The 12,375-nt window shown below is 39.8% G+C and overlaps 1 protein-coding gene across 3 annotated transcripts; it reads left to right on the forward strand.

Moving 5' to 3' along the window:
* Window position 1: 1 nt before the first annotated feature.
* On the forward strand, window positions 2-3,921 carry LOC120299193. Of its 3 annotated transcripts, none has more exons than XM_039323747.1 (3): window positions 2-149; window positions 2,026-2,843; window positions 3,172-3,921. In XM_039323747.1, the coding sequence occupies exons 1-3, from the start codon at window positions 133-135 to the stop codon at window positions 3,759-3,761; spliced, it is 1,425 nt and encodes a 474-aa protein (XP_039179681.1). In that variant the 5' UTR covers window positions 2-132; the 3' UTR covers window positions 3,762-3,921. The 3 variants fall into 3 exon arrangements, with proteins under 3 accessions (XP_039179681.1, XP_039179682.1, XP_039179683.1); XM_039323748.1 differs by lacking the exon at window positions 2-149 and adding an exon at window positions 182-590; XM_039323749.1 differs by lacking the exon at window positions 2-149 and adding an exon at window positions 603-1,145.
* Window positions 3,922-12,375: the final 8,454 nt, after the last annotated feature.

Consider the following 12,375-nt stretch of genomic DNA (forward strand, 5'->3'; position numbering starts at 1 on the left):
AGTGACTAGAGGTCTGGCGGTCACATGGGCTCTCTCAATCAGGTGGAAGGACGAGTGCTTTGAACTGCGAGCGCTTGAAGACTTTTAAAGTTCAGCCCCGTTTCCGCGGGAATTTCTGCTTCTTCGCCAGAAATGCCTAACTTTGCAAGGTAAAGAGAGAGAGAGGACACTTTGTGTTATCTGTTTTAACCTCCGCCTTCTGTTACACTTTATTTTCCTTTTTGCAATAACCATTGCAAGCCTTCATCTCGGGAGATGCGCTTGCAACGAGAGAGGATGCTTTTAAGCCACCTGAGTCCCACCTGCCTATTTTCTTTCCAGTTTATCTTTATGCAACAGTTTTTAGCCTTTCTTCTCCGCCCTTCCTCATTCTCCGTCCTTTGATTCGAAGGTCCGTCTGTCAGTCAGCAGCTTGACTTTTGCCTTTCCCCACCTTCCTGATGGAGGGTTGATGCCCCGCCTTCTTCCTCTGCTTTTGTCCAGCCTTTTTGAAATAGGCTCCGATTGGGTCGATGACGTGCTTGTCCTGCCGCCGGTCCAATCGCAACTGTTTTGCTTGCTAACGAGCGAGCCGGGAACCTGCAAGTACGGTAAGTGCGCGACTGTAGGAAGGGGAGCGCAGCAGCTTTTAGGAAGAGGAGGCATGGAGGGTCGTGGGAACGCGCCACGGCCTTCATAGCCTAGGAGAGCAGCCAGGCTTGGCTCCGAAAGTGCGGGAAAACATCACCAGGGGGATTTTCTGGGAATGGAGACGATTGGAAAAAGGGCAGATGTACCCCACAGTTGATATTTCTAAAATACATTTATAAACACGCGCAGGAACCTAGATTTAAGTGCCCCGTGAGACACTCAATGAAGGCTGGCATCACGGACCCAATTTGGCAGCTAATGGTCTGCCATCCTTTATATCTCGTTCAGAGCACGGCTTTGAAAGGAAGGGATTTGGGTTCTGAGCCTTTTGCTTCTCGGATTTTGCCATGCACGATTTCCAGACGTCCAACTTCTACTTAAGGAAATTCCCATATAGACTGATGGGAACCGGAGTGGAAGTAACCAGGGTAATCAGTAAAGGAACTCAAATAACTACAGACCAGCTTGCTGAAGCTTCAATCAGCCCCAGTCAACATAGTCATTTTGACTACTAGGTAATGGGAGCATAACTGGGGAGCACTAGTCTATAGAAAGTTGAACAAAAACGTGTGTGTGTGTGTGTGTGTGTGTATGGGGCTGAGTATGTGTACATTTATTTTCATACACCCCACCATGGGAAAGGCCAATGGATGGATGGAAAATTTGAGTCTCCAATTCAAACTTTAAAAACATAGGATTACTTTTGGCTTGGCTATATTATATCAGGCTTCAAATGCAGGCATTTAATTTGTTGTAGTGTTTTGAGGTAGTTGCTTTTTCAGAGTTTATTATCTTGTTAATTATCTACATTAATTAATGTCCTCCTTTTAAAATCCAGATGCCTGCAGGCAAGGCTGGGTGAAGTATTGTCATATGATGGTGTGCTGAATCTAATAATTGAACTTTTACATGAATAAAAAATTGCAGTGATTATAATGGCAGTTCCTAAGCACATTGACTTGGAAGAATAATAGTGAACTTACTTCATTAAAGAATAACATTTGAATTATATACAGTATCAAGGATGAATACTACATGAATACAATTCTTTTACAAATAAAGTCAAATTGCATCACTTTTTCAGTTCAGAAAAGTAGCTTATTCATAGCTACTCCAAATTGTTGAATTTTAATATATGTAGTTCTCTTTGGATTCAAGTAATGAATAGATTATGGGAGCTAGCTCTATAGAGCACACAGTGATTCTTCTATTAAATGTGATGCATATATGTTCTTTAAAACAAATTTCTGAGTGTGCATTTCTTTGAAAGCAGCATATTAAACATATAGCGGGTACTGTGTTTATACAATCAGGCCTACCAAACAAGGAACCCCAGGATAATTGGTAAAATTTGTAGATTTGTAGAATGTTAATGCTTGGCTTCCCTTTTGACAGCAAGGGCATAAAGAAGAGAATGGCTGGTGACTATGATTTTTTAAAAAGTCTGCAGAATAACTTGCAAGAATTGAACCATCTCCGGGCAAAATACTTAACATCAACGAAAAGTTCATCATCTGTTGGGATTAAGTCGTTGCTTTCTGATCAACAGCAACTGCCAGGGGAGAATATGAACATCCAGTCATTTGCTCCTAGAAAAAGTATTCGCCATCGTAATCCATATTGGCCTGATGAAGAAATACGGACTTTCATTGAGATCTGGGGTGATGACCAAGTCCAAGCCTCACTGGCCACCAACTTTCGGAATGAGGCACAGTATGAGTGGATCTCTGATAGGATGCGAGAATGTGGCTATGACCGGGATATGAAGCAGTGTCGCTTGCGTGCCAAGGAGCTTCGACGAGGATACAAAGCAATTGTTTGTGGAAACAACTCTTCTGTGAGCGGTCAACGCGCCTTGCCATTTTATGATTCTTTGAACAGTTTCCTGTGCATGCACAAGGGTCTTGTGGTGTCCAAAGTTTCTCTATCTACAGATAGGAGGAATCATGAGGTCCAAAAGTTGGGCTTTGAGCAAGAAAAAAATGAAAAGTTAAGTGTTGTCTTGGTTTCTGATGGTGATGAAGCATCCATCCCAGAACCTACAGATGACTCCAATGGCTATTTTCAAGATGCAGGGATGGATTCTGAACCTGTAAATGCCCAGTCTCCAGATGATGAATGGGAACCGCATGAAGAAGATGGCCTTCTTGCGAGAGATGTGGCTTCACCTAGTTTCCCTAATACAAGAGGAGATGGTCATTCCATCAGCTCAGGTGAACATTAAGAATTAGCACCATTTTCAGAAAGACGGGTTTTCTGGCATGATTTAAGCTAAATTAAATTAGGGGAAGCTGTGCTTAATTTCTTTAAAGTGGATAGGGAAATACTATCATTTAATGTTGCGTAATATTTACTGACCTAAGTGCACAGGTTTGGATATTGCTTACTTATTACTTACTTTGCATTTGTTCAGAGGTTGTTTCTTTTCCTAATTTGACTTGCCCCCCCCAGGTTAAATATTAATGAATTCTAGGGAAATTAATGTGGATTGTGGATTGTCTTTGATCACTTAATAACTCCTATTCCTTGTTTTCAATGTAGGCCCATCAGGCACTTTTTCCAGGGCATCCCTGGTTGATGCTGACAGAATAAGCAACAACCACTGGAATAGGAAACAAAGGAGACAAACTGAAACTACTTCAGACATAGTAGATGCCATTTCCCAAATGGGTGAGAGACTAGTAAATGCTCTGTCTGATTTGCACTCAAAACACAGTGAAACCTCTGAACTTGCACAGAGTAGAGCATGTGATTCCCATAAGGAGGAATTTACCATACTTGCCAGTCATGTAAATCAGGCTGCTCAAAACATGGACAAACTGATTGCTCTCATGGAAACGTCAACCAGACGGATAGCAGAGGCCATGGACAGACAGACAGTTGCCTTGGAGAATCTGGCACAATTGTTTGCTGCAAGAGCACCAGCAATTTCAGTGCCCTTGGCATCCCAGGAGCAGTCTATGATGGTGTCTTCTCCCAGAAATTGTGTATCAATCCCATGCCCCCCAGCAGAATTATACAATACTGTGAACACTTTAACAGGAAATTGCACTTCTAATCAGAAAGCACAAGGTTTGCTTGCTGAAGATTCTCAACCAGTGGCAAAGAAAATAAAAACGGAAGAAGACTAATATAATTTGCTCAGAAATCCTCAAATGTTCTGTTCTTCTCTCATAAGATGAACATTTCTCCTTATCACTCATTTTTACATGCAGCTGGGGGAAAATAAGGAAAGTGGATGGTATAAAAATATCATGACTTATTTTTTTAATAAAAAGATTTATAGCTAGAGCAATATATTTATAAGTGTATTTATATATAGCTTGGAAGGATGAATGCTGCCCATTGTGATGAAATTGTACAGTTCATTGACATTCCATTCTGTAGTTTGATTTTTGTTCTGCCGCTTAAGTATGCAACAGGCTGTTGTCCTGTGCACACTTGGACATAAGATATGTAGGTTTTATTTCAGATTGTGATTGCGGTCAGGATGTTGGCTTTGGACCTGAAGAACATATTCAGAATTTAAGCACAGCCATGAAAATAGTAGATGGTTTTTAGTAGATTCTACTGAGGCACAATTTTTTTGATCTCTAGATGGGTAATACAAATGACTTAAATCATTTGCTGATTCAAAGATAAACCATTTAAAAAGTTGTGAATCATTGTGCTCATTTTTACTGGCATAGAAGATAAGAGTAGAGAACTCTTTGTGTGCTATATAAATCCTGTTATTAAATCGATGAGATATACTACTACTATTGGGCTATTTTTCTCCCTAATTTCACTGAAGCCATGTGCCAGATAAATTAATTGGTAACACAAAATTTACTCCATTTTTTTACATACACTTTTTAATGTTATTGTGCTGCTTTTAGAAAATTGCAAGCCAAGCCCCTCAAAGCCGTATTCATGCACCTTGAAGCTGAAACAAAGCCAAATGCATTGGGAAAGGAAGCATAGTTCCATGAGATCTATGCGATTAAAACACTTGTCCTGTTTTAAAAATGAGGAAACAATCTCATTAGTTGTTGAACACCATCCCCCATCACCAGCAGCCACCACATCCCATGGCAGGGCTGTTGAGAGATACGTTCAAGAACATTTGAGGAGCCAGCTAACTTTCTCACCTCTGGACTGAATTCAGCATTTGTTTCTAATAGCAGCAAGCAAAGGGTCTTGGGCAAATCACCAGGAATGACAAACATCTGAGTTCTATGGTGGATATAAAAAATCTATATACCCCTGTTAAAATGCCAAGTTTTTGAGATGTAAAAAAGTCAGAGCAAGATAAATCACTCAAGATTTTTTTTTACCTTTAATATAACATATAAGCTGTACAATACAATTGAAAAGCAAACAAATCGTTTTGAGGGTAATAACAAATTAACAATGACATGATTGCGTAAGTGCATAAAGTGGCATTTTAACAGGTGTGTAGACTTCACAGTGCTGCTTCATCTAACTATTGCAGAGCTCTTCGCTTTTTGGGAAAGAACCCTATTGTGACTTAATGAAATAAGTAAATGTAGTTTATCATTCTTTAGGTAAGGGAGCCATTTTTAGTATATTAATCTCATGATTAATACAGTACCCTGAATGTCTTATTGGAAAGAGTAAGAATTATGGGGATGAGAGTATTTCCTGGTAAACATGTTCTTTTAAGATATTTTGGGTTACACCCACTATCTTTTACTATGGATTTCGTTGGTGGGGGCTAATGGGAATCAGGTCAACATCTGGAAGACACAAGGTTGACTATTCCTGGCTTTCCCCATAAATTGGGGTCTTATTAAAAGCTTTCATTTCCTGAATTTGGGAAACTAAAATTGTACTTAAAAGAATATCAAGGCCTAATTAGTGTCATTTTTTTCAGATAAGATGCCAAAATTGCTTTCAGAAACTTGGCTCTTTTTGAGGAATATAATGCAGTCTTCTTCCTTTTCCTTCTACAGCTGTTTGGTTATGTGCTATTCCTCTAGCCTCCACTTTCCCCACCCAAAAAAACTATTCAGCAGTAGTAGGATAATTAGACATAAGAATAATTGTCCATTGATGGAATCTTTTTTCTCATCAAACTATTGCCTGACGGGATGGGAAGACATTGATTTTGTCCAAGTATGCCTTTCTGTAGAGTGCAACTTCATTTTTCCTCTGACACTGGAAACTCTTTTTGAAAGTCTAGTTACCTGAAGGGACAGCTTTAAATGTAACCCAAATGTGAATTCTGCAAGACCATAAAGATTAAATATATTCATTGTAACATAACCATCAAAGCTCCTACTTAAATGTTGCCTCAGATGTCTTTGAGGAGACCATTTTTGTTGCATTTCAGGTGCAGATTGTTTAGGCTACAATCGTATTTGACCTTTAATTGGCATGCTGAGGGTTGCTCTTGAAGAAGTGAAGAAACAAGGGAAAGAAAACAAGTCTTAAGCTAGAGTAAAATGAAGTAGACGTACATTGGATATGATTACATAACATTCTTTTCCTTTGTCATCTTAAAAAACACAATTTGGTGGCAATTTTTGGAGGCATTTGATTGCACACAGAATTGTTGCAGGGCTGCATGGAGTTTGGGATTGTGCTCTGATTAGAGAAAAGTTTGGAGTTATTGCAAAAATTGCAATCTAGTGTAGAATGCTTTTCAGCTGGTTGTCTCCTTTCCATCCTTTGTCCTCCAGATTTTTCCCTCAAGTCTTATTTAGCATGATGTGATGAAAGGCTGATATTTAATACCTTGTTTTTAAGGCAGGGAGGAGGGGTTGCCTTTCTGTTTTGTTTTGGAGGAGTGTTTGCCTTATAATTTGTACTTCTGGAAATCTTAGGTTACCCTTCCAAACATCATGATTTCTCTCTTTGTCATTGGTTTCATGTTTATTATAATCTTGTTGGCAATGACTACTTGAATGTATTATTGGAGAGAATAAGAATTATGGGGGTGAGAGTGTTTCCTGGTAGAAAAGATAATAGAATATAGCATATATATAAAAAACAATTGTGTGTGTGTGCGTGCGCACTACAATTGTCACCTGGGCAAGAAATTTGGAAAAGATTGCAATGCATTTCAAGTCATTTCTATTTTAAAAGGTATATCTTTTTTTTCTCTTCAAATGCCTATTTGAAACCAGGATATGACATCTATTACATAAACTCAGAGTTATATATTTCCTATATATTTATATAATAGTTTTCTATTTAGCTTTCGGAAGCTTTCACTTTTTTGTATGCCTAATCTATCAGTAAAGTTGGATAATAAAAATTGCATTGAAGTAGCAAATGATAGTTTATTAAGATCAGTTCATATTTCATTCCAGAATAAGTTATTTAGATAATTTGAGTTTTGTTGAATGCACATAGACCTAATGTTTTATAGGATTGTGGTTTCTAGCGTGAGACAAGTTATTTAAAATATGAATGCAGAAAATGAGCAGAAGAGAATCATTTGAAAACAACTCCATTGCAATTGATGTTACTTTTCTCTTGGATTTATCTAGAGAAGAGCAGTGAATGATCTAAATACCGTTTGTGAAATCAGCCTAGGGATTTCAATTAAATCTCATAAAAAGTAATGCTTCTAAGGGAAGAAAGAACATTTAACTTTGTTTATAATTGGGGTATAAGTGCAATTAAATCTACATATAATTCCCAATAACAGCAGTATGTTTTTGTGCAAGTAATAATCTACATTAAGGGACCTAAATTAAATTAACATATTCCTAATAAGTATTCAGATGTTATTTTGTAGCAGTTTATGAGGACATTGAATAGCAAGGGTTAATGTTAATTAAATTTGAAGGCTTAAAAACCTTTATCAGAACAACCTTTAAATATAATTTAAAAATCACTATTTTAATCCATGTAGACTGTCAAGGTATATGAGAAGCAGACATAGTAATTACAACTTTCCCCACTGCAACATTCTTCATTTTTTATATCAAATTTACTTTGCAGACATTGTAATATGCAGTTAGGCCAGTTCATCTTTAATGACTCAAATCATTGCATTTCTATAGGTATATAGAAAGTGTTTCTGTATTTTATGATCTGGGACACAGGTCGGCAACCTGCAGCTCCGGAGCCGCATGCGGCTCTTTGAGCGTTCCCCGGTGGCTCCCAGCCTCCTCTGCCTTTGCAGAGAGAGATAGAGACAGAGAGAGGCAATTGTGCTTCCCTGCTTCCTTCTCTCTCTCTCTCTCTCTCTCTCTCTCTCTCTCTCTCTCTCTCTCTCTCTCTCTCTGTGTGTGTGTGTGTGTAAAAGATTGCACTCACAGTGTTCTCCGAGGAGCTGAAAAGCTTTCTGGACAGAGCTCCTCCCTTTGCTGCGTCTCTGCAGGAAGCAGGAAGCAGGAAGGGCAGGAGAGAGCTAGCTAGCCCAGCTAGGCTGACTCAGGAATTCTGGGAGTTGAAGTCCATGAGTCATAAAAGAGATGAGATTGCTTACCCTGAGCTTGTTGGATAACAGCTTGAAGCTTGCCAGGTGAGCAGCAGAGAGGAGAGAGAGAGAGAAAGAGAGAGAGAGAGGGAGGGAGAGAGAGAGAGAGGAGAGAGAGAGAAAGAAAGAGAGTGGGGGAAGAGGAGTGGCAGGCAGACCAAGGGCAGATAGAGAGGGAGGGAAAGAGAGAGACAGACAGAGAGAGAGAGACCCTTTTGACATCTAAAATGAAGATAACACTGCATATATCCTTTTTTTACCTGTATGTGTATGTGTATGTACGTGTATATATATGTGTGTGTGTGTGTGTATACATACACACACACATATATACACACACACAAACACACACACACCTATAATAAAGGTAAAAAAGGATATATGAGTGTTATCTTCATTTTAGATATCAAAAGGATTTTGCAGCTCCCGGTGTTTTGTTTTTGGTGGGAAACTCTCTCTGAGTGTTTTGGGTTGCCTACCCCTGATTGGGAGTTTGGGGCTGGAAGCTTTCTTGAGTCCTTTTGCTGTCCAGTATTGAAAAACAGGTGGGAGTATTTTTCTCCTAGCCACTTCAATTCACTGATCTCCTCCTCCTCCTCCTCCTCCTCCTCCTCCTCCTCCATATAAGAAAAAAGGCAATGTAAATGCTGAAATGAGCAGGATTGTGCATCTTCTATATTTTGTCCTATCTGCTTGTTGTTTCCGCTTCTATATTGTACAAGATTTAAATTCAGACAATTCAGACAAATACAAGGTAAGGATGTCGAATCATCTGGGTCACCCTGCCAGATTTTTAATTTCCTGGCTTGACCTGGCTGTTCCAGGATTTCTCTAGTATATCAAGTATAAAAAGAAGAGTTGTTTTGCTGAGCCAAGAGTGTATGCAGCATGGGTTTTTTTTCATTTTACTAACACTTTTCTACCAAAAACAATAATGTGAGTTCCCAATCAAAATAAAAAAATAAATTGCAGATAATATTTTAAATTTTGGAATGAATGGAAATTGTTGATTATCTATAAAGTGAGGTTTAAGCTCCCAACCTTTTGAGCACCAGGGACCAGTTCCATGGAGAGGTTTTTCCGCCATCCCACAGATGGGCCTTCGCTTGTTTGCATGGCCTGGTTTCTGGCATGCCGCAGACCAGGGGTTGGTGTCTCCTGGTATAGACTACAGAGATTTAGAAGGGTACATTTATTTTTAAATTGTTTTGAAAGGTAGCTCTCACTGGCCTGGCTAGAATAAATGTGTTCTGCCACGATGGCCTGCCCAGCAGATTGTAACTGATTTACAGGTTGTAATTTATCAAAAACATTGAGTCAGCCCATCTCCTCACATAACTACATTCATAGGACATATGGTTCAAGAAACCTAGAATTAAACACCCTCCTCCCCAGATTTAAGTTTATAAAACTCAAGAACATCACTAAAGACAGAACAATGTTAGTTTTGCCCAGATTTTGCACCCCCAGAGGTTCTCAGTATATTCTCAAGTTGAAAAGTCTAAATCTGTTTTGGTGAATCCAGAACAGGACTTCATGTAGAATTCAGCTAGTCCAAACTAGAACAGATAGAACAAAATTATTGGGTTTTCCCTTTTACACATCCACAATCCTACAATTTTGAAGAGGATCCAAGGATTCACAACCTGTCAGACCCCAAAACCCTCATCTGCTCTCTCCTTCTATCCTTTTGGGTCCTGCCATTCTTGCTGGGGGGAGGGAGTGCATGGGGGATTCATAGTGTTGACTTTCACTTTCTCCTTTGTCTGCCCTCCTTTTGAGTATGGAATGTGTCTCCTTATCTAGGAGACAGTTACAAGGAAACGAAAGCTGGAGAAGACGTTGAGATGTGCGCCTACTGTGCCAGTCAGCTGTCTACCAGGCCACCTGTGGATTGGCTGGATTTCAAACAGGCATTATGACTTTGGTGGGAGGGGGTATATTGCTTGCTTGATTATATCGTTCACATGGGCTTTTCTTCAGATCTCGCCTTAAATTCTCTGCTATCATTAGTCCCTAATAAAAGTTTCCTTTTGAGACAATGCCTGTTTCAAGAGTTCTGTTTTCTTGGGTGATTAGTTGAAGTGGGTCCTGACACAACCCTTCAGCCAAATTTAGCCCTTCGGTAATATATGGGGCTGTACTCCCAACATACCCTGACATCAACTGGGAGACAAACTCTGCACCAAGTGGAAGATCAAACAGATTCCTTGCAAACCTAGCAGACAACTTTGTCTCCCAAAAAGTAGAGAAGGGAACTAAGGGGTTAGCCATTTTTGATCTAATTCTCACTAACAGAGATGAAATGATAGAAGGTGTTGAAGCCACAGGAACATTGGGAGGAAGTGATCATGCAATATTGGAATTCAACATTATGGAAGCACAAGTAATAGAACACAGTCAAACTAGAGTCTTGGACTTTAAGAGAGCTAATTTCAATAAACTTAGAGAGGGCTTGGGAAGGATTCCATGGATGAGAATCCTCCAGGGGAAAACAACGCAAGAAGCTTGGGAAATTTTGAAAAGCAAGATAATAGAAGCCCAGTCTAGCTCAATACCAACAAAGAGGAAAAATAACAGCTCTCAAAAGAAACCAGCATGGCTGAATAAAGAACTCTCTGATAAATTGAAACATAAAAAGGACAAGTATAGAAAATGGAAAGAAGGGCACATAACTAAGTCAGAATAGCCCGAGCCTGCAAAGATGAAGTGAGGAAAGCTACGACTCAAAATGAACTAAGGTTGTGACCAAAGTCAAAAATAACAAAAAAAAGCTTCTTTCGACATGTAAAAAACAAGAAAAAAGTGAAGGAAATGATTGGTCCATTAGTGGGTGAAAGTGGCAAGAAGGTGACAAGCAACAGGGAGAAAGCAGAATTATTTAACTCGTTTTTTGCATCTGTCTTTACACAAAGGGAAAAAACAGACCAACCTACCAAAAATAGTGCCATAAAAAACAGAATAGAAACACAAGAAAACGGTAAGTGAGCACCTGTCCAGCCTAGACGAGTTCAAATCACCAGGACCAGATGGATTACACCCCAGGGTTCTCAAGGAACTGGCAGATGTGATCTCAGAACCATTGAAGTATATTTTTCAAAGATCCTGGAGCACTAGGGAACTACCGGAGGACTGGAAAAGAGCTGATGTAGTTCCCATCTTCAAAAAAGGGGAAAAAATGGACCCAGGAAATTACAGACCTATCAGCCTGACCTCAATACCTGGGAAGATTTTGGAAAAGATAATCAAACAATGAATCAGCGAATACCTAGAGGCAAACAAAGTCATTACTAAAAGCCAACATGGGTTTGTCAAAAACAGATTATACCAGACAAATCTTAATTGTATTCTTTGACCAAGTGACAAAATTAGTGGATCAGAGGAATGCTGTGGATATAATTTACTTAGACTTCAGTAAGGCATTTGATAAAGTAAATCACAACCTACTACTTGATAAGATAGAAAAATGTGGGTTAGACAGCATCACCACCAACTGGATCCATAGCTGGCTGAGCGGCTGTACTCAGCATGTGGTCCTTAATGGAACCGCATCTACATGGAGGGAAGTGTGTAGTGGGGTGCCCCAGGGCTCTGTTCTGGGCCCAGTACTCTTCATCAACAAATTGGATGAGGGGATAGATGGGGAAATCATCAAATTTGCAGACAATACCAAGCTGGCAGGAATAGCCAACACTCCAGAAGACAGGCTTAGGATACAGGAGGATCTGGACAGACTTGAATACTGGGCGCTATCTAACAAAATGAAATTCAATGGTGAAAAAAGTAAGGTTCTACATTTAGGCAAGAAAAACCAAATGCACAAGTACAGCATAGGTGGCACCATGCTCAATAGTAGTAACTGTGAGAGGGACCTCGGAGTCCTAGTAGACAATCACTTAAATATGAGCCAGCAGTGTGCGGCAGCTGCCAAAAAGGCAAACACAGTGCTAGGCTGCATTAACAGAGGGATAGAATCAAGATCACGTGAAGTATTAATACCACTCTTCAATGCCTTGGTAAGGCCACACTTGGAATACTGCATCCAGTTTTGGTCACCACGATGTAAAAAAGATGTTGAGACTCTAGAAAGAGTACAGAGAAGAGCAACAAAGATGATTAGGCGACTGGAGGCTAAAGCATATAAGGCTGCTGGAATTGGGTATGCCTCTAGTCCAGTGCTTCTCAAATAGTGGGGCGCACCCCCCAGGGGGGGCGCGAGGCTCCGTAAAGGGGGGCTCGTTTGACCTCAGCAAATACTGTCATATTGGATTTCTAGATCGGATCATCCGACTCACTCGCAAGCGGCGTCC

The sequence above is a fragment of the Crotalus tigris genome, unplaced genomic scaffold (genome assembly GCF_016545835.1).
Source record: "Crotalus tigris isolate CLP2741 ecotype Arizona unplaced genomic scaffold, ASM1654583v1 scf7180000024281.4978605, whole genome shotgun sequence".
Lineage (NCBI taxonomy): Eukaryota > Metazoa > Chordata > Lepidosauria > Squamata > Viperidae > Crotalus > Crotalus tigris.

What these genes read in the sequence shown, in the direction of transcription:
- LOC120299193 (XM_039323747.1), top strand. An exon ending in TGGTCATTCCATCAGCTCAG is followed by an intron (nt 2,844 to 3,171) that starts GTGAACATTAAG and finishes TTTTCAATGTAG; the next exon opens with GCCCATCAGGCACTTTTTCC.